At 60.1% G+C, this 21,311-nt stretch overlaps 1 protein-coding gene across 1 annotated transcript; it reads right to left on the bottom strand.

Annotated features, from left to right (window-relative positions):
- Nucleotides 1–817: 817 nt before the first annotated feature.
- Nucleotides 818–20,973, bottom strand: MEX3A (mex-3 RNA binding family member A). The gene is made up of 2 exons (XM_064141282.1): nt 20,237–20,973; nt 818–2,028 (listed from the first exon to the last, which is right to left on the bottom strand). The coding sequence occupies exons 1-2, from the start codon at nt 20,814–20,816 to the stop codon at nt 836–838; spliced, it is 1,773 nt and encodes a 590-aa protein (XP_063997352.1). The 5' UTR covers nt 20,817–20,973; the 3' UTR covers nt 818–835.
- Nucleotides 20,974–21,311: the final 338 nt, after the last annotated feature.

Below are 21,311 nucleotides of genomic sequence, written 5' to 3'. Positions count from 1 at the left end.
TCTTTTCCTTTTCCTTTCTTATTTTTACCTTTTTCTTTCCTTCTTTTTCCTTTTCCTTTCTTCTCTTTTCCTTTTCCTTTCTTATGTTTATCTTTTTCTTTCCTTCTTTTTCTTTCTTTTTTTTTGTGTGGGTTTTTTTTCCTTCTTCTTTTTGGTGTTTTTTTTGTCCTGCTTAGTGGGGGTCTGTAGGTTACTTTTTTTTTTGCCTCGTGTAAAAAATAACATCAATGGCTCCTAAAATAATTTTCTCTTATTTTTCCTTTGTTTTTTTTCTCTTTTTTTTCCCTCTTTTTATTTCCTCTTTTTTTCCCTCTTTTCCTTTCCTCTTTTTTTCCCTCTTTTCCTTTCCTTTTTTTTTCCTCTTTTCCTTTCCTCTTTTTTTCCCCTCTTTTCCTTTCCTTTTTTTCCCTCTTTTCCTTTCCACTTTTTTCCCCTCTTTTCCCCCCTCTTTTTTCTCCTCTTTTTTTTCCTCTTTCCCCCCCCCCCCTTTTTTTTTTCCTCTTTTAATTTCTCCTTTAAATTAATTTCTCCTTTTCGCCCATTCCTTCCTTTCTTCTTCACCTCTCCTCCTCATTATCATTAACTATTATCATTATTAATTACTCTCAGCACCATTACTCTTCACCATCCCCTCCCCACCCCCTTCACCACCGCCTCCACGCACGCACTCGCCCCACACCTCTCCCTTTCCTCCCTCCCTCCTCCCCCACCCCAAAAATCCAGCCCTCAACCTCCCTTCTTTCACTCCCCCACCCTTCCCCCTCCCCCCTCTCCCACCTTCCATCCTCCTCCCTCCTCCCTCTCCCCCTCCCCCCCTTCCAAAATTCCCTACTCTTCAGGAAAATATCCTAATGGCCTGAGTGGCTGCAGCGTGGCACACAGGGCACTCGGGGTCAGTCCTCTCACAGATCCTCACGGCGCACTCCATGCAGAAGAGGTTGTGCCCACAGGGCACCAGCGCCGCCGTCACCTCGCTCTCGAAGCACACCATACACTCACGGCTACCGGACACCGACGTCCGCACGACGGCGCCGCCGCCGCCTCCTCCTCCTCCTCCACCTCCTCCACCTCCACCTCCACCTCCTCCTCCACCTCCACCTCCTCCTCCACCGCCGCTTCCCAGCTTGGAAAACCCTTGGAGAGCTTCCCCCTGACACCTCCTGGGAAGCCCGGAAAGGTTGGAAGGGTCTTGGATGGATGAAGACGGCGACCGATGCGAGTTGGGGTGAACGGCTCCGGCGCTGCCGGATCTTTGCTGCTTGGAGAAGAGCACCGAGACCGGATTGGTGTTCTCCTGCCCTGCCCACATAGGCGCCCCGGATTCCGGCACGCCGTAGTAAAGATCTTGCTTATTGACGCCGTAGTTAGGGAAGAGGTAACCGTAGTTGAAGTCGTTTTGGTCGTTGAGCCTGGGGGTCTCGTAGACAGGCTCGACGGAGCAGTCGCCGATGCAGCCCAGGCTGTTCTGACGGAAGGTGGAGAGAGGTTTGCATCCCGGCGCCGGGGGATGAACCCTCCAAGCCTCCGAGTAACGATTCTCCAGGGCAGAATCGGGGCTGCTGGAGGAGAGGAAATCGTTCTCGTTGTTGTACTCCAGGATCTTGCCCGTCCTCACGGCGATGTGAGTCTCGATCTCCTCCCGAGCCCTCTCCACGTTGCCAGGGGCTCCGGTGATCTCAAAGACGGGATCCCGATCGCGGCTGGGGGTGATGATGTAGGTGTTGGTTTGCTGCTGGATCCTTTTGATGGTAGCACCTTTGGGTCCCACCACTAAGCCGACCACACGGTAAGGGACCCGCACCCGGATGGTGACTTGGCCTGGCAAAGCAGGGGCGCTGCCAAAGGTGGTGCCAGCTTTGTTGCGGGAGGCTCTGATCATGGAGAAGTGTTCGGCGGCAGAGATGATCTCCCGGCGAGCCATGGCCACGTCCTCCCTCCTGCCTGTCACCATGAACACAGGCTCCTCGCCCCGCACCGGCGTCTTGATGTAGGTGTTGGTCTTGGCACGCAGGGCTTTGATCTTGCAGCCTTGGAGAGGGAGAGAGGAGAAAAGGAGGGCAGAGAGGTTAGAGAGGGTCCCCGCAAGGTGGGCGCACACACAACGCCTGCCGAGGGCACTGCCTGGCAGGAGGAATGCCAGGGTGAGGTTCCCTTCCCTGCAGAGCCTGGCAGGAGGAATGCCAGGGTGAGGTTCCCTTCCCTGCAGAGCCTGGCAGGAGGAATGCCAGGGTGAGGTTCCCTTCCCTGCAGAGCCTGGCAGAAGGAATGCCAGGGTGAGGTTCCCTTCCTTACAGAGCCTGGCAGGAGGAATGCCAGGGTGAGGTTCCCTTCCTTACAGAGCCTGGCAGGAGGAATGCCAGGGTGAGGTTCCCTTCCCTGCAGAGCCTGGCAGAAGGAATGCCAGGGTGAGGTTCCCTTCCCTGCAGAGCCTGGCAGAAGGAATGCCAGGGTGAGGTTCCCTTCCTTACAGAGCCTGGCAGGAGGAATGCCAGGGGGAGGTTCCCTTCCCTGCAGAGCCTGGCAGGAGGAATGCCAGGGGGAGGTGTGCCCCCTCCTTGCTATGCCCAGAGAGGTCCTCCCCTCGTGTAGGTGTTGGTCTTGGCACGCAGGGCTTGGATCTTGCAGCCTTGGAGAGGGAGAGGGAGAGGGAGAGGGAGAGGAGAAAAGGAGGGCAGAGAGGTTAGAGAGGGTCCCTGCAACGTGGGCGCACACACAACGCCTGCCGAGGGCACTGCCCGGCAGGAGGAATGCCAAGGGGGAGGGGTGCCCCCTCCTTGCTATGCCCAGAGAGGTCCTCCCCTCGTGTAGGTGTTGGTCTTGGCATGCAGGGCTTGGATCTTGCAGCCTTGGAGGGGAAGGGGGGAGAGGGAAGAAGGAGGGAGGGAGGGAGAGAGGAGAAACGGAGGGCAGAGAGGTTAGAGAAGGTTCCCTCCCCTGCGTGCCAGGGGGAGGTTCCCTTCCTTACAGAGCCTGGCAGGAGGGATGCCAGGGGAAGGTTCCCTTCCTTACAGAGCCTGGCAGGAGGGATGCCAGGGTGAGGTTCCCTTCCTTACAGAGCCTGGCAGGAGGGATGCCAGGGTGAGGTTCCCTTCCTTACAGAGCCTGGCAGGAGGGATGCCAGGGTGAGGTTCCCTTCCTTACAGAGGCTGGAACTCAAAATGAGGAGGAGGTTCCCTTCCCTGCAGAGCCTGGCAGGAGGAATGCCAGGGTGAGGTTCCCTTCCCTGCAGAGCCTGGCAGGAGGGATGCCAGGGGGAGGTTCCCTTCCCTGCAGAGCCTGGCAGGAGGGATGCCAGGGGGAGGAGTGCCCCCTCCTTGCTATGCCCAGAGAGGTCCTCCCCTCAGCTGGTCCGCTCAGGTGGAGGCCACTGCGGAGCCTCTGAGCTCCCCATGGACTCCCTCATCTCACCAACGAGTCCCCAACCTCAACAAGTTCTCTACGACCTCACCAAGGACTCCTTCACCTCACCAAGGACTTTCCAACCTCACCAAGGACTCCCCAACCTCACCATGGACTCCCTCAGCTCATCAGGACTCCCTCAGCTCACCAAGGACTCCCCAACCTCACCAAGGACTCCTTCACCTCACCAAGGACTCCCCAACCCCACCAAGGACTCCCTGACCTCACCAAGGACTCCCCAACCTCATCCTTCACCTCACCAAGGACTTTCCAACCTTTCCAAGGACTCCCCAACTTCACCAAGGACTCCTTCACCTTGCCAAGGACTTTCCAACCTCACCAAGGACTCCCTGACCTCACCCTGGACTCTCTCACCCCACCAAGGATTCCCTGACCTCACCAAGGACTCCCCAACCTCATCCTGGACTCCCCAACCTCACCAAGGACTCCCCAACCTTTCCAAGGACTCTCTCACCTTGTCAAGGACTTTCCAACCTCACCAAGGACTCCCCAACCCCATCAAGGACTCCTTCACCTCACCAAGGACTCCCCAACCTCACCCTGGACTCCCCAACCCCATCAAGGACTCCCTCACCTCACCAAGGACTCCCCAACCTCACCAAGGACTCCCCAACCCCATCAAGGACTCCCTCACCTCACCAAGGACTCCCCAACCCCATCAAGGACTCCCCAACCTCACCAAGGACTCCCCAACCCCATCAAGGACTCCCCAACCTCACCAAGGACTCCCCAACCCCATCAAGGACTCCCCAACCTCACCAAGGACTCCCTCACCTCACCAAGGACTCCCCAACCTCACCAAGGACTCCTTCACCTCACCAAGGACTCCCCAACCTCACCAAGGACAGACTCACAGAGGTCTCCTGCAGCCATGGACTCATCAACCAGATCAAGCTGGAAGAGAACTTCAGGAGCCTGAAGTCCAAACCTTAACCCAGCACCACCAACCCATGGCCCTCAGCACCACAGCTCTGAGAGACCCCTCCAGGGCTGGGCACTCCACCACCTCCCTGGGCAGCTTGGGGCCAATCCCTACCCACTCTTGCAAGCCAGAAATTGTTCCTCGTGGCCAACTTGAACCTCCCCTGGGGCAACCTGAGGCCATTTCCACTCCTCCTATCACCTGAGGCCAGGGAGAAGAGCCCAACCCCCACCTGGCTGCAGCCTCCTCTCAGGGAGCTGTAGAGACCCAGAGGGCCTCTCCTCAGCCTCCTCTTCTTCAGCCTCACCACCCCCAGCTCCCTCAGCTGCTCCTCCCCAGCTCTCTTCCAAACCCTTCCCTACCTTCCTTGCCCTTCTCTGACCCTGCTCCAGCCCTTCCATGTCCTGCCAGGACCCCACCTGCAGTGCTCTGCTGCTAAGAACACCTTGGGGTGATCACCTCTGCTCCCCCCAACCCTGCTCCAGGGCAGGATCTGCTCTCCCTGCCCTATCCCTGGCAAGACATTTCCCTGCTCCACTCATCCCAGAGATGGAGATTCCATCTTGGAACACTGCTGCTCCTCCCCAGCCCTCTCCTCCACCTTCCTTGCCCTTCTCTGACCCTGCTTCAGCCCTTCCATGTCCTGCCAGGACTCAGGACCCCACCTGCAGTGCTCTGCTGCTAAGAACACCTTGGGATGATCAGGAATTCCTTTGGAATCTCCGTGGAGGAGACTTTGTGGCCCCAGGCACAGTGCAGCTGTGGAGCAGAACTGCACCAAGTGAAGGCTCAGCCCAAGGAGGAATCAACTCTGCCTCCCCCCAGCCTTGCTCCAGGGCAGGATCTGCTCTCCCTGCCCTATCCCTGGCAAGACATTTCCCAGCTCCACTCATCCCAGAGATGGAGATTCCATCTTGGAACACTGCTGCTCCTCCCCAGCCCTCTCCTCCACCTTCCTTGCCCTTCTCTAGCCCTGCTTCAGCCCTTCCATGTCCTGCCAGGACCCCACCTGCAGTGCTCTGCTGCTAAGAACACCTTGGGGTGATCACCTCTGCTCCTCCAACCCTGCTCCAGGGCAGGATCTGCTCTCCCTGCCCTATCCCTGGCAAGATATTTCCCTGCTCCACTCATCCCAGAGGTGGAGATTCCATCTTGGAACACTGCTGCTCCTCCCCAGCCCTCTCCTCCACCTTCCTTGCCCTTCTCTGACCCTGCTCCAGCCCTTCCATGTCCTGCCAGGACTCAGGACCCCACCTGCAGTGCTCTGCTGCTAAGAGCACTTTGGGATAATCAGGAATTCCTTTGGAATCTCCATGGAGGAGACTTTGTGGCCCAAGGCACAGTGCAGCTGTGGAGCAGAACTGCACCAAGTGAAGGCTCAGCCCAAGAAGGAATCAACTCTGCCTCCCCCCAGCCTTGCTCCAGGGCAGGATCTGCTCTCCCTGCTCTATCCCTGGCAAGACATTGCCCAGCTCCACTCATCCCAGAGATGGAGATTCCATCTTGGAACACTGCTGCTCCTCCCCAGCCCTCTCCTCCACCTTCCTTGCCCTTCTCTAGCCCTGCTTCAGCCCTTCCATGTCCTGCCAGGACCCCACCTGCAGTGCTCTGCTGCTAAGAACACCTTGGGATGATCACCTCTGCTCCCCCCAACCCTGCTCCAGGGCAGGATCTGCTCTCCCTGCCCTATCCCTGGCAAGACATTTCCCAGCTCCACTCATCCCAGAGATGGAGATTCCATCGTGGGAAGAGGACCCAAGCTGCCATCACCCCCCCCAGGGGCTGTTAGCAGCAAGCAGCTACCCTGGGAAGGACTCCACTGCCTCCTCCCAGCCTGGAGGAGCTTCAGTGACCTGGGTCCTGCCTCCCATCTTTGCTCTCATTTGCTAAACGACCTCGAGAGGACCTTAAAAAGACCTCAAATGGACCCCAAAAAGGACTTCAAAAGGACCTCAGGTAGGCATTAGTCAGGGCGAGGCTTTGCTAAGCCCTGGGACAATGACTGGGGGGGGGGGGGGGGGGGGAGAGGGATCTGAGCCCGGGAGACAATCAAGGAGGAGACTGAGAAGGGTCAGGAGAGCAGAATGGTGACAAAGGAGCCGAGGGCACCACGCTGGGGCCAGATGGAAGGCAACGGTGGGCAAGGAAGCCACAGGAAGCAGGGCAAAGCTGAGCCAGTTACAGCAGCTGCCGGCTGGGAGGGGGGAAAGGGGGTGGGGAGGGGGGAAATGGGATGGGGAGGGGGGGAAAGGGGATGGGGAGGGGGGAAAAGGGATGGGGAGAGAGGAAAGGGGGTGGGGAGGGGGGGAAAGGGAGTGGGGAGGAGGGAAAGGGGATGGGGAGGGGGGAAAAGGGGATGGGGAGAGGGGGAAAGGGGGTGAGGAGGGGGGGGGAAAAGGGAGGGGATTGCTGGGATCCCTCCGACGGAGGAGGGCGGGGGGGGGACACACGATGAGGGTGAGGGGATCAGGGGTGTGGAGGAGACGGAAAGACCTCCCCCGCCCCTCACGCCCCCCCCCACCTCCCAACATGGCAAAAGGGAGCTGGGCAAGCAGAGAGCATGGCGAGAGCAGGGCTAGGGGGGGGGTGGGGAAGGGAGGATCCAGGAACGGACAAAAGGACGCATGGTGCAGTCGTGGTGTGAGAAGCAGGGGGAGGAGGAGGAGGAGGGAGGAAGGGAGGGGAGGATCTCCTGGCAGGCCTGCAGACAGCCAAGGCAGCTTTGCCGAGATGGACAGATGGAGGATCCTGTGCTTAAAAGCCCAGAGAGAAATAAACCCCCCCACACCCCTACCCCCCACCCCGGGTAATGAGAGCAGCTCCAGCAGCAGCAGCAGGTCCCAGTGGCCCAAATCTCTCTGAGCAGCTCTCAGACAGCGCTGGAAATTCCCAGACTAACTCCAACCAACTTCCAACAGCCCAACCCCCACCCCCCCCCAAACCCCCTCCCCCCTACCCTTGCCAGCAGCTAAAGGCAGCCTGAGCCACCCAACCCACCCCAGCCGCGTTTGGCACAGGGGGAAGAGAGACCTGAGCCACCCCTGAGGCATCCTCAGCCAGGTGGGGGATGTGCATCCCTGTCCCACTTGCTGCCTCCCAAAGAATTGTGTCCTCCACGTTGGGATTTGGTTCCCCTCCCCCCTCTAGAATGGGTTGGAAGGGACCTTAAAGATCCAACCCCTGAGCCTGGCACACCTCCAACCAGCCCAAGCTGCTCAAGTGCCCACCCAGACCTGGAGCATCCCTGTGCCACTTGCTGCCTCCCAAGGAATTGTGTCCTCCACGTTGGGATTTGGTTCCTCTTCCACCCCCTAGAGTGGGTTGGGTTGGAAGGGACCTTAAAGATCCAACCCCTGAGCCTGGCACACCTCCAACCAGCCCAAGCTGCTCAAGTGCCCACCCAGACCAGGAGCATCCCTGTGCCACTTGCTGCCTCCCAAGGAATTGTGTCCTCCACGTTGGGATTTGGTTCCCCTCCCCCCTCTAGAATGGGTTGGAAGGGACCTTAAAGATCCAACCCCTGACCCTGGCACACCTCCAAGCAGCCCAAGGTGCTCAAGTGCCCACCCAGACCTGACCCTGAACACCTCCAGGGAGGAGCTTTGAGAGAGGTTTTCTTTGCCCACCGAGTGGAATTTGCCTCCCCCCAGGCATGGCCTGGATGGTTTGGGGAGAACTTAGAGTCATAGAATCAGTCAAGGTTGGAAGGGAGCACAAGGAGCAGTCAGTGCCAACCTCCCCTGACAAGGGCAGGGGCATCCTACCCTAGAGCAGGCTGCCCACAGCCTCACCCAGCCTGGCATTAAACACCTCCAGCCATGGAGCCTCAACCACCTCCCTGGGCAGCCCCTGCCAGGCTCTCACCACTCTCCTGCTCAACAACTTCCTCCTCACCTCCAGCTCTGCTCCATCCCCCCCACTCCTGCCACTCCCTCACAGCCTCCAAAGTCCCTCCCCAGCTTTCTTGTAGCCCCCTTCAGGTCCTGGCAGGCCACAAGAAGGTCCCCTGGGAGCCTCCTCTGCTCCAGCCTGCACAGCCCCAACTCTTCCAGGCTGTGCTCACAGCAGAGCTGCTGCAGCCTCTCAGCATCCTCCTGGCCCTGCTCTGGACACTCTCCAGCATCTCCACAGCCCTCTTGACCCAGGGGCTCCAGAGCTGGAGGCAGGACTCCAGGTGGGGTCTCAGCAGAGGGCAGAATCCCCTCCCTGGCCCTGCTGCCCACACTGCTGCTGCTGCAGCCCAGGCTCTGGCTGCTCTCTGGGCTGCAGTGCTCACTGCTGGCTCCTGCTGAGCTTCTGCTCCCCCAGCACCCCCAAGTGCCTCTGCTCAGGGCTGGCACTGCCCAGCCTGCATTGGTGCTTGGCATTGCCTCCACCCAGCTGCAGGAACCTTTCCCTCTTCCCATCCACCTTTATCCTCTGCTGGCAGAAATGTGACCTCTAAACCTTCTCTCCCCCCCAGCCCCAAACCCACACTCAAGACCATTTAGACTCTGCTGGTGTGGTAGGAAAGAGCCTAAAGGGTAAATGATTTCCTCTGTGAGAAGTCACCAAAGGAAAGAGGATCTTAAAACCAACCCAAAAGCCTCAAACATCTCTCCTAAGGTTGGGGCATGAGAAGGTGAAAGTCACCTTCAAAGAGGCACCCAGAGAACACCACAAAACAAAGCCTCCTGAGTGTCCTTGGGGTAAGAAGACCCCAAAAACATGATGGAAGTGGTGGCAAAAGCACCTCCCCTCCCCCCCCCCTCAACCAAAGCACAGCAAAGGACCCAGAGCCACAGCCTGAACCCCCTTGGCCTTGAGGGTTTCATTGCACTGCTGCTGGAAGTTGTGTTCACCAGAAGGGAGGGGGCACAACAAGTTGGCACTGCCACCACCCAGACACCCACCCCCCATGAGCCAAGGGAAGGTGCAGACAGCTCCTCTGAGTGCAGCAGGTTGGAGGTTCTGCAGCTGGCACTGGGAGTTGTTGGGGGAAAGGCAACAGAGAGGACCTAAAACACAACAGAGAGGACCTAAAACACAACAGAGAGCACCCAAAGGGAAACAGAGAGCACCCAAAGGGCAACAGAGAGCACCCAAGGGGCAACAGAGAGCACCCAAGGGGCAATAAGCCAACCAAAAAAGGCAAGCAAAAGCATCTGAAAGGCAACACAAACACCAAAAGGCAACAAAAAGCACCTGAAAGGCAACAAGAAGCATCCAAAAGGCAACAAGAAGCACCTGAAAGGCAACAAGAAGCATCCAAATGGCAACAAACCAACAGAAAAGGCAACAAAAAGCACCCAAAAGGCAACACAAGCAACAAAAAGGTAAGAAAAGGCACCCAGAAAGCAGCAAGAAGCACCTGAAAGGCAACACAAAGCACCTGAAAGGCAACAAACCAACAAAAAGGTAACAAAAGGCCCCCAAAAGGCAACAAAAAGCACCTGAAAAGCATCAAACTAATAGAAAAGGCAACAAAAAGCACCCAAAAGGCAACAAAAAGCACCCAAAAGACAACAACCCAACAGAAAATGCAATAAAAAGCACCTGAAAGGCAACAAAAAGCACCCAAAAGGCAAAAGCCCCCCCAAAAAAGGCAAAACACCCAAAAAGGGGCAAAGTGGTCCCCAAAAAGGCAAAGCAGCTTCAAAAAGGGCAAAGTAGACCCAAAAAAGGGCAAAGTGGACCCAAAAAAAGGGCAAAGTAGCCCCAAAAAAGGGCAAAGTAGCCCCAAAAAAGGGCAAAGTAGCCCCAAAAAAGAGCAAAGAAACCCAAAATAGGCCAAAGTGGTCCCCAAAAAGGCAAAGTAGACCAAAAAAAGGGCAAAGTAGACCAAAAAAAGGGCAAAGTAGACCAAAAAAAGGGCAAAGAAACTCAAAATAGGGCAAAGTAGTCCCCAAAAATGCAAAGCAGCCTCAAAAAGGGCAAAGTAGCCCCAAAAAGGGGCAAAGTGACCCCCAAAAGGCAAAGTAGACCCAAAAAAAGGGCGAAGTAGCCAAAAAAAGGGCAAAGCATCCTCAAAAAGAGGAAAGCATCCCCCAAAAAGCACAAAGCACCCCCAAAAAGCCCAAAGCAGCCCCAAAAAGCACAAAGCAGCCCCAAAAAGCACAAAGCACCCCCAAAAAGCCCAAAGCACCCCCAAAAAGCACAAAGCAGCCCCAAAAAGCACAAAGCACCCCCAAAAAGCCCAAAGCAGCCCCAAAAAGCACAAAGCACCCCCAAAAAAGCACAAAGCACCCCCAAAAAGCCCAAAGCAGCCCCAAAAAGCACAAAGCACCCCCAAAAAGCACAAAGCAGCCCCAAAAAGCACAAAGCACCCCCAAGAAGCCCAAAGCACCCCCAAAAAGCCCAAAGCACCCCCAAGAAGCACAAAGCACCCCCAAAAAGCCCAAAGCACCCCCAAGAAGCACAAAGCACCCCCAAGAAGCACAAAGCACCCCCAAAAAAGCCCAAAGCACCCCCAAAAAGCACAAAGCACCCCCAAGGAGCACAAAGCACCCCCAAGAAGCACAAAGCAGCCCCAAAAAGCACAAAACACCCCCAAAAAGCACAAAGCACCCCCAAGAAGCACAAAGCACCCCCAAAAAGCACAAAGCACCCCCAAAAAGCACAAAGCATCCCCTAAAAAGCCCAAAGCACCCCCAAAAAGCACAAAGCATCCCCAAAAAGCCCAAAGCACCCCCAAAAAGCACAAAGCACCCCCAAGAAGCACAAAGCACCCCAAAAAGCCCAAAGCACCCCCAAAAAAGCCCAAAGCACCCCCAAGAAGCACAAAGCACCCCCAAGAAGCACAAAGCACCCCCAAAAAGCACAAAGCACCCCAAAAAAGCACAAAGCACCCCCAAAAAGCACAAAGCACCCCCAAGAAGCACAAAGCACCCCCAAAAAAGCACAAAGCACCCCCAAGAAGCACAAAGCACCCCCAAAAAGCACAAAGCACCCCCAAAAAAGGATGAAACACCCAAACCAAGGACAAACCCCCCCAAAAAAGGTCAAAAGAAGCCTCACAAAAGGGGCAAAACGCTGAGGAAAAGGCAAACCCCCCCCCCCCAAAAGAAGGCCACGAAGGTCCCCAAACTCCAAAGCCTGACGACCCAAAAGCAGCCTCACCCCCACGATGCCCCCCACCCCACGATGCCCTCCACCCCACGATGCCCCCCGACAATCCTTTGGCACAGAAAGTTGGCACCCGCGGCCGGGCAAACCCCCCCCCCCCCCCCCCCCTCGGTACCCCAGGGCCAAGCTTCCACGGGGTCCAGCAGCATCGCAACGCACCGGGGGGGGGGGTGGGGGGGTGGGTGTGCCCCATGCTGCCCTCTTCCCACCCCCCACTACCACCCTCCCTGCGTGGCACCGGCGTGGGCACCCATCGGGAGCTGAGCGCTGCGGGCGGAGCAGGGGGTTGGGGGGTTGGGGGGTTGGGGGGCTGGGGGGGGGGGGGGATAAAAGCGAGGCGGGCAAGAGGCGAGGCAGGAGGATGAGGCTGGCAAGACAAAGGCAGGAACCCGAGGGCCGCCCCCCCCCTCGCCCCCGGCGGGCACCGTCGTGGCTCTTTCCCACTGCCCTAGATTCCGGCCGGCTGCGCTGCGGTTCACTCGGTCAGAGCGGCGGCGGCGGCAGGGAGGGAGGGAGGGAGGCAGGCAGGGAGGCAGGCAGGAGGCAGGCAGGAGGCAGGCAGGGAGGGAGGGAGGCAGGCAGGGAGGCAGGCAGGGAGGGAGGGAGGCAGGCAGGAGGCAGGCAGGGAGGGAGGGAGGCAGGCAGGCAGGAGGCAGGCAGGGAGGGAGGGAGGCAGGGAGGGAGGTAGGCAGGAGGCAGGCAGGAGGCAGGCAGGGAGGGAGGGAGGCAGGCAGGGAGGCAGGCAGGAGGCAGGCAGGGAGGCAGGCAGGGAGGGAGGGAGGCAGGCAGGAGGCAGGCAGGCAGGAGGAAGGCAGGAGGCAGGCAGGAGGCAGGCAGGAGGCAGGCAGGAGGAAGGCAGGAGGAAGGCAGGAGGCAGGCAGGAGGCAGGCAGGAGGAAGGCAGGAGGAAGGCAGGAGGAAGGCAGGAGGCAGGCAGGAGGCAGGCAGGGAGGCAGGCAGGGAGGCAGGCGGGAGGCAGGCAGGGAGGCAAGCAGGGAGGCAGGCAGGAGGCAGGCAGGGAGGCAGGCAGGGAGGCAAGCAGGGAGGCAGGCAGGAGGCAGGCAGGGAGGCAGGCAGGGAGGCAGGCAGAGAGGCAGGCAGAGAGGCAGGCAGGAGGCAGGCAGAAGGCAGGCAGAGGCAGGCAGGAGGCAGGCAGAGAGGCAGGCAGGGAGGCAGGGAGGGAGGCAGGCAGGGAGGCAGGCAGGAGGCAGGCAGGAGGCAGGCAGGAGGCAGGCAGAAGGCAGGCAGGGAGGCAGGCAGGGAGGCAGGCAGGCAGCCACCGGAGCCGATGCGCGCAGCCTGCCTGTGTCTTCCCTAGGAAGCAAATCTCTTTGTCTCTCTCCCTCTCTCCTTCCTCCGGCTCCCTCCACTCCCAGACCCCTTCCCCTCGCTCCTCGACCCTTCTCCTCCCACCACCTTTCCACTTCCAACCGCACCAAGTCGAGCCTGTGCCGCACTTTTCTTTCTTCTCCTCTCCCCTCCACCCCCAAACCCTTTTCCCCTGCTGGTTAAATCCAGGAGGATTCAGCTACGACCCCTCGCAACCATTCGGACGCCAACTGCCATTTCTCCTTCTCTTCCTTCCTTCCTTCCTTCCTTCCTTCCTTCCTTCCTTCCTTCCTTCCTTCCTTCCTTCCTTCCTTCCTTCCTTCCTTCCTTCCTTCCTTCCTTCCTTCCTTCCTTCCTTCCTTCCTTCCTTCCTTCCTTCCTTCCCTCTCTCCCTTCCTCCCTCCCTCCCTTCCCGGCTCGTTTCTCGCTGCCACATCAGCTAGAAGGAAGGTTTGGGGTTCGGCTGCTATGCTTTAACCGAAGCAAACAGACCTCAGAGGGCTCTGACCCCCCCCCCCCCACACCACCACCACCCCTTCGCTGCTCGCCGGCTGCTGTGTGCATCCATCCACCTCCTCCACATGGTGGGTGGGGGAGCTGCAGTCTTCCAGACTTCCTCAATGGAAAAGGCTCCCTCGGACCTATTTTTAACCGCTGGAAGCGTTTGGAGCTACACAAAGAGCCCAATCACCTGAGTGGGGGGGGGAGAGAGGGGGAAGGAGTGGGGTCGGGGAAGGGAAAGGAGAGGAGTGGGGTCGGGGAAGGGGAAGGAGTGGGGAAGGGAAGGAGTGGGGAAGGGAAAGGGGGAAGGAGTGGGGAAGTGAAAGGGGGAAGGAGTGGGGTCAGGGAAGGAGTGGGGAAGGGAAAGGGGGAAGGAGTGGGGTCAGGGAAGGAGTGGGGAAGGGAAAGGGGGAAGGAGTGGGGTCAGGGAAGGAGTGGGGAAGGGAAAGGGGGAAGGAGTGGGGTCGGGGAAGGAAAGGAGTGGGGAAGGGAAAGGGGGAAGGAGTGGGGTCGGGGAAGGGGGAAGGAGTGGGGTTGAGGAAGGGGGAAGGAAAGAAGTGGGGAAGGGAAAGGGTGGGGAAGGGAAAGGGGGAAGGAGTGGGGTTGGGGAAGGGGGAAGGAAAGAAGTGGGGAAGGGAAAGGATGGGGAAGGGAAAGGTGGAAGGAGTGGGGTTGGGGAAGGAAAGGAGTGGGGTCGGGGAAGGGGAAGGAGTGGGGAAGGGAAAGGAGGAAGGAGTGGGGAAGGGAAAGGAGGAAGGAGTGGGGAAGGGAAAGGGGGAAGGAGTGGGGAAGGGAAAGGAGGAAGGAGTGGGGAAGGGAAAGGAGGAAGGAGTGGAGTTGGGGAAGGGGAAGGAGAGGAGTGGGGTCGGAGAAGGGGGAAGGAGTGGGGTCGGGGAAGGGGGAAGGAGTGGGGTCGGGGAAGGGGGAAGGAGTGGGGTCGGGGAAGGAAGGAGCCCTCTCGTTGTTTAACTTCGCCTCGACCCACACGGAAGAGCAATCCCCAGCGGAGCTCCTCACTGCCATCAGCTCAGTCCTGTCGGCAGCACAGGCTGGGGAGATGCTTCATCAAAGGGGGTGCGTGGGTACAGGTGACAATGGATGCTGCCAGCTACCACCGTCGGAGCACGGCACCTGCTGGGGGCATGCGGCCAGCGCTGCCGCGCTTGCAGCCCGCGGGAAGTGGAGCTGAACCCTTTTGCTGTCTCCTCCACACCTCCTCCTCCTCCTCCCTCCAGGCACCAGGCACACAAAGGATCGCTGAGCACAGCCCAAGATCTAGCCTGAAACGTGCCCCAGTCGGGAGTCCAGCAGCCTCTTCCCTGGCTCCACCTGACAGCAGCTCCCAGTTGGGCACTAGGAGCAGCTGGCACAGAAGCCAAACGCACTTCTCCATCAAGCTGATCTCCACCAGCTTCCAGGGTGCCCACCTGGATGGGCACCTCAGCCGCTGAGGACTTCTGCTCCTCTCTAACTTCACAGCCTGTAGCCACTCTCCACTCTTCCCACCACCACCTCTCTGCACCCTTGAGGTTGGAAGAACCTGAACCTTCTCCTCCTCCTCTGGAGATTCTTGGTGCCCCACCAGCTGCCCACAAACCCCCTCTGTGCCACACCAGCTGCCCACAAACCCCCCTGTGCCACACCAGCTGCCCACACACCCCCTGCAAACCACTTGAGTGCTTCATCCCTGCACCCTTGGCAAGCTGAGTCGTGCAGCTCCAGCAGCAGTCCCGCAGGGAAGATGCTGGCACCAAGAGCTGGCAGGTGGCAAGAGAGGTGCCACCGAGCACCCCACTGCCACCAAGCAGGCCCCAGAACCGAGGACCACAGCGCCAGGGCACCTGCCGAGGGGTGCAGCCAGCCAAGCTCAGCCTGGTGGTAGTTCCACACACGTCGAGGGGAGGGCGCAGGGAAGGGTCTGCAGGAAGCTGAGATGCAGCAGCGGGAGGAGGTGCATGTGGAGGTCATGGCTCCACTCCTAGCCGGGGAAGGGCAAGTCCTTGCCCCAGCCATGGCCGAGGAGGTCACAAATGCCACTCAAAAGGATCTTCACTGCCCCCACACCTTTCCTCTCCCGTCGCTTCCAGCGCTGTCCTTGGCACATCGCAGCAGCCACTCAACTCTCCCCCGCCGGCGCCTGGGGCACCACCGAGAGAGAAGCAACTCCCAGCAGCTCTTCCAAATAGACTCCCAGAGAGTCTCCTCCTCCTCCACCTCATCCCCCCCCCACCGAACCATATCCTCCTGTCCCATCTGGCCAGCGGGCACCGGAGGAGGCACCGCTGGAAGGCAGCGCAGAAAGCGGCACCGGCGCCAACTCCGGCGCCGCTTCCAAGGCGCGATTGGCTCCGCCGGGGCACGTTACCGGTTCCCGGGGAACACAGGCAGCTGCCAGGCACAGGTTGAGCTCCTGCAGCATCTACTCCTTGCAAAGCAGAGCTACACCTCCCCCCCCACTCCCTCCCTCCACCACGATTCAAACGTGAGCCCCCCCCGAGCAAAATGTCTGGGGTTGGAACCTGAGGAGATGCTCATAGGTGGCCCTGGCAGCAGGTGGAAATCTCCTAGCAGCAGGCACATGGGGAGAGGGGGGACAAAAAGAGTCGTGTCCCCCCCCCCATCTTCTTGGCTAGATCCAGGCCTCTTCCATAAGGATGGGTCAGGAAGGTTCACTTTGAAAGGTGAGATTGGAATCTTAACAGGAAGGAGCAGCCTGGTCCTCTGGGATCAGAAAATGCCAACTTCAAGGCAAAGCTCAACCCTGGCACCACTTAAAGCCCTGAAGTGGTTTTTGGGTTGCTGTCACTTTCCCCTCTCTCCCTTTTTCACTTCCAAGATGTTCAGCACCCCGCAGAAAACCACCAGCCCCGTGGGGCAGGGCACCCAGGGGGGGACAGCAGCAGGAGCACCGAGAGGGGGACAGCAGCAGGAGCACCGAGAGGGGGACAGCAGCAGGAGCACCCGGGGGGGACAGCAGCAGGAGCACCAAGAGGGGACAGCAGCAGGAGCACCGAGAGAGGGACAGCAGCAGGAGCACTCAGGGAGGGACAGCAGCAGGAGCACTCAGGGGGGTGACAGCAGCAGGAGCACCAAGAGGGGACAGCAGCAGGATCACTCAGGGGGGGACAGCAGCAGGATTACCCAGGGGGGGACAGCAGCAGGATTACCCAGGGGGGGACAGCAGCAGGAGCACCAAGAGGGGACAGCAGCAGGAGCACCAAGAGGGTGACAGCAGCAAGATCACCAAGAGGGTGACAGCAGCAGGATCACCCAGGGGTGGGACAAGAGCAGGATCACTCAGGGGGGGACAGCAGTAGGATCACTCGGGGGGGGGACAGCAGCAGGATCACTCGGGGGGGGACAGCAGCAGGATTACCCAGGGGGGGACAGCAGCAGGATTACCCAGGGGGGGACAGCAGCAGGATCACTCGGGGGGGGGACAGCAGCAGGATTACCCAGGGGGGGACAGCAGCAGGATCACCCAGGGGGGGACAGCAGCAGGATCACTCAGGGGGGGACAGCAGCAGGATTACCCAGGGGGGGACAGCAGTAGGATCACTCGGGGGGGGACAGCAGCAGGATCACTCGGGGGGGGACAGCAGCAGGATCACTCGGGGGGGGGGACAATCTGCAGTTTCTGACTTCCCCCTTGCTCAGGCATCCTCAGCAGCACAGGACTTGCCCATCCCAGGGCAGCCTGCCCCCAGCTCCACCTGAGAGCAGACCCAGACCTCACCTGCCAGCCTCAGCCAACCTCCTGGAGACATTCCTAGAGGAATGCCAGAGCTTGGGGGCCACAATTCCAGCTGGAGCAGGGAGCTGGGAAGCCTCTGCTGAAGCAATCCCAGCTTCCAGCAGCACAGGATTTAGCCCACCCGAGATGGGGGGGGAGGGGGGGGCCCAGCACTCACTGACCCTTGCCAGGGGCCACCTCACCAACCTCCTCCCTGCCCAGTTGGCATCTCCCAGTTGTGGGAAAGCATCGGGAATCACACGGGCTAAAAAATGGTGGAAAACGACCTCCCTACTTCCCTCCCCTCCCCCCCCCCCCCCCCCCCATCATCCAGGTCTCCACATCCCTTTCCATGGCTCCGGTCACAGACGCACACCCCCCACACCCCTACCCCCCACCCCCAACCCCGACTCGTTGCCGAGAGTTTGGGGCAGAGAGGAGATGCAGGAAGAGATCCAGGAGGGTTTTTCCCTCCGTTCTGCCTGCCAAATCCTTCCTCTTTTCCAACTTTCTGGAACAAAGGGGGCCTGATTCTCCCCCCCCCCCCCCCCCCCCCCTCCCCGCCTCCCAGCCGCCGGCGCAGGGCTGCTGCACAGCCCCTGCCGGTTCCGACCGCGCTCCGTTCGCGGCGGTGGAGGAAGCATCAAAGCTGGTGGGACCCCCAAGGGCTGTTGGCATCTCCTCGTCCATACCTTCACACCCCCCCCCCTCAACACCCCCCCCCACCCCCTTTTCCTTTCCCATCTCCGTCCCTTCCCGAACTTCCCCAGCGCTGGAATCACCATCCCAAAGCGTGGAGGTGGGGGGGGGGGGGGGGGGGAGGGCAAGGAAAGGAGAGCAAGAGGCGTTCCCTATCACCGCAGGCACCCCGAGTTTTGATGGGGGGGGGGGGACGTGGGGGGGGTCGCACATACACTGCACAGAGAGCAGCCCACCGAGTGCCCCCTTGCCAGCCCAGCATCAGCAGCTCCTGGCTTGGCTGGTGGGAGCAGAGCTGTGCCACCAGAGGCCCCATTGTTCCCAGAACAGGCTCCAGCCCAGGGATGCACAGCCATTAAGCCAGCCCCATCCCTCTCCTCCTCCTCCTCCTCCTCCTCATTCTCCTCCTCCTCCTCCTCCTCCTCCTCCCTCCACCTCTCTTCCCGTGCCCATCACAGCCTCCGGGCACATCCCTTCTTCTTCGGAACACCGAGGTGCCAAGTGCCAAGCCCTCCGCTCTTGCTATGCCATTCCAATTCCTTCCCCCCACCCCCTTCCTCCTCCTCCCCTCCCCAATCCTAGAGGAAGCATCTGGATGTGGAGCCGCAGCCTCTGCCCCTCACACTTGCATCAAGTTACTTGGCTGGGAGAAGAAGTTGGGGGGGGGGGGGGCGGGGGGGCAGGGAGAAAAGTCCATCCCCAGCCCCCCTCCACCCTCAGCCACGCCACCATGATTAGGGTCTGGGGTTCCCCTCCCCCCGCCCCCCCCAAATCCTCTCCCCCTCTTTAAGCAACACAAAACTTCCCGGCGATGCCAGGGCAGGGCAAAGCTTCTCACCTCCCCCCCCCCCCCCCACTTCCCAAAGCACCCCACCCCCCCCCACACCCACGAGTGTGGGGGTGGGCAAGGGGTGACTTAAGAGTGGGTGTGGTGTGTGTGTATAGATAGATATATGTATTTTAAGCCCTCCCTCCCTTCCACCTCGCTCCCGACAGAGCTGGGAGGGAGAACAAAAGCATCCCTGTGGTGGCAGCGTGGCTGAGGACACGCGGGACAACTGAGTGCCCACCCTTGGGTGCCCCACTCTGGGGAGGGGGAGGAAGAGGAGGAGGAGGGGGGGGGGGGGTGTGATTGCTCTGAGGTCCCCAACATTGCCCACCCTGAGGGGGGGGGACACTCTGCTCTGAGGTGCTTGGCTCTAAGGGTGCACATCCCAAGGGGAGCTGCTCTGAGGTGCCCGGTTCAGAGTGACCTCTCCACGGGTGTCGCCCTCCAGGAAGGTGACCGCTTTGAGGGTTGCCCACCCGAGGATGTCTGTCCTGGAGGTGACTGCTCCAAGGTGTCTGTTCCAGAGATGATCACCCTAAGGGTACCCTTCTCCGGGGTGCATACTCCACGGGAGACTTCCCCAAGGTGCCTGCTCCAGGGGTACCCACTCTGGAGGTGCCCACTCTAGCGAGGTGCCCGCTGCGGGGTACCCACTCTGGGGATGCCTACTGAAGGGACATCTGCTCCGGAGAGTACCCACTCGAAGTGTCCCCGTTCTAGGGAGTGCCCTCTCCAGGGGGATTGACCTCTCCGAGGGGTACCCACCCCGGGGTGTGGGTGGGTGTGGGGGGGGTGTGTGCGTGGAGGATGCCCGCTCGCCAGCCCCACGCTCGCAGAAGGAGTTGAAGTTGCATTCAGCCGGAGCTGGCAGCGGGGCTGTGCCCGACCAGCTCGCCCGGCCCCCGCTCCAACCACACCCCCTCGGCTCCACCGAACCCAACAAAGAGGATTTCTCTCTACCGGCCGGGGCTGGGGGAACCGGGACCGGACTGAACCCCGCAGCCAGCCTCGTTCCTTCCTTTCCCTTCTTGCCCCCCAGCAGCTTCCTTTGCCCTTTGATTTTTTTTTATCCCTTCGTCCGACGGCACCGGCACCGTTCTCGGGCATCAACCGGGAGGGAAACCACACCGGGGCTCGGGGAGCTCCGGTGCAGACAAACCGACCCCACGCAACGCATTCCTATAGATTCCCCCCCGCACCGAACCCCAAAAATCCAATCGATTCTCTCTCTCTCTCCCTTTCCCCCAGCTCCGGGAGTCCCGGACAAGGACCGGAGGCTGCCCCCTTTGGCTTTGTCCCCGGTAGGGCAGAGCCGGTCGGTGCCCCGAACAATGGCAGGAGGGAGAAAAGGGAGGGAGCGGCGAAGGGGCGAGCCGCGGGGGGAAGTTGCCGGGGCGGTCCCAGCCCTCCCGGCCCCGGGGATGCGGCGGGGAGACGGCGGAGGCGATGGGGATGGGGGAAGTTTCTGGAGGGAAGGGAACCGGACGGACGGACGGCGGGAGAAAGGAAACGGGGCCCGAGAGAAGCGGCGGGTCGGGTGTTGCGAGTGAGGAAGAAGAGGATGGAGGGGGGGTGGGGTAGGCGCTGAACCGGGAACCGGCGCCCCGGGGTGAGACGCGACGGCCGTAGGCGGTGTGATGGAGAGGGTGGAGGTGGCGGGGGAGGGGGGATGTAGGGAGCGGTTCCTCTCCGGTGCTCACCTTGCCGTCCCACGATCTCGGCCACGTGCTCGGAGCTGGGCACCGGGACGCACTCGGTAGTGTTGGAGCTGCTCTTCAGCCTCAGCTCGGCCTCTTTGTACAAAGCGCACAACTTCGGTTCCGCCGCTCCGGCGCTGGCAACCGACGAACCCTTCGGGGCCGGTGGAGGTGGTGGAGGCTGCGGCTGCTGTTGCTGTTGCTGCTGTTGCTGTTGCTGCTGCTGTTGCTGTTGCTGCTGTTGCTGCTGCTGCGGCGGCGGTGGAGGCGGCGGCGGCGGCGGCGGAGGTTGCTGCTGCTGCTGCTGCTGCTGCTGCTGCTGCGGTGGAGGCGGCGGCGGCGGCGGCGGCGGCGGCGGTGGGTTATTGTTGTTGTTGTTGCTGTCCTCTACCAGCACCACGGCGGAGGAGGAGGAGGAGGAGGAAGGCTCGCCTAGCCCTAGCAAACAGAGCTGATCCAGGGCGAGCTGCAGCGCCCGGTCATCCTCCAGCAGCGCTCTGTCTTTGCCGCTCCCACCGAAACAGCCTAAATCGCCGAAACCGCCGTTCCTTTCCATTATCCCTGGTACTACCAGGCTAGGCATGGCTAACAAAGACTTGCGAGGGGGGTTGGGTGGTGGTGGTTGGTTGGGGAGGGGGGTGGGGGGGTTAGGAGTGAGAGGAGGAGGAGGAGGAGGTTGTGGGTGGGTGGGTGGCGGGGTGTGTGTGTGTGTGTGTGTGTGTGTGAGTGTGAGAGCGAGAGGAGGGGAGTTAGGGGTGTGCGTGGAACGGGGAGGGGTGTGGGGGGGGTGTGTGTGTGTCCCTCGCACACACACACACAAAGAGCTGGGGAGGGAGAAAGGGAGAAAGAGAAGGAGGAGGAGGAGGAGGAGGAGGAGGAGGAGGAGGAGGAGGAGGAGGAGGAGGAAAAAGGAGGGGGAAGGCTTTTAAGAAAAAAAAAAACACTAATAATAATAATTTAAAAAAGGCTAAAAAATGATAAAAGAGAAGGAAAAAAAAAAAAAAGGCAAAAGGAAGAGAAACAGAGAAAGAGGAGAAGGGGGGGGGGTGGGGGGGGAAAAAAAGGACCCTCCGCCCAC

This window comes from Pogoniulus pusillus, unplaced genomic scaffold, assembly GCF_015220805.1.
Source record: "Pogoniulus pusillus isolate bPogPus1 unplaced genomic scaffold, bPogPus1.pri scaffold_230_arrow_ctg1, whole genome shotgun sequence".
Lineage (NCBI taxonomy): Eukaryota > Metazoa > Chordata > Aves > Piciformes > Lybiidae > Pogoniulus > Pogoniulus pusillus.
This window is presented reverse-complemented; position numbering and strand designations above follow the sequence as displayed.

Excerpts from the sequence above, each read along its gene's own strand:
- MEX3A (XM_064141282.1), bottom strand. The coding sequence starts at position 20,816 with ATGCCTAGCCTGGTAGTACCAGGGATAATGGAAAGGAACGGCGGTTTC. Across the intron at positions 2,029-20,236 it reads CGAGATCGTGGGACGGCAAG|GCTGCAAGATCAAAGCCCTG; the intron begins GTGAGCACCGGA and ends TCCCTCTCCAAG.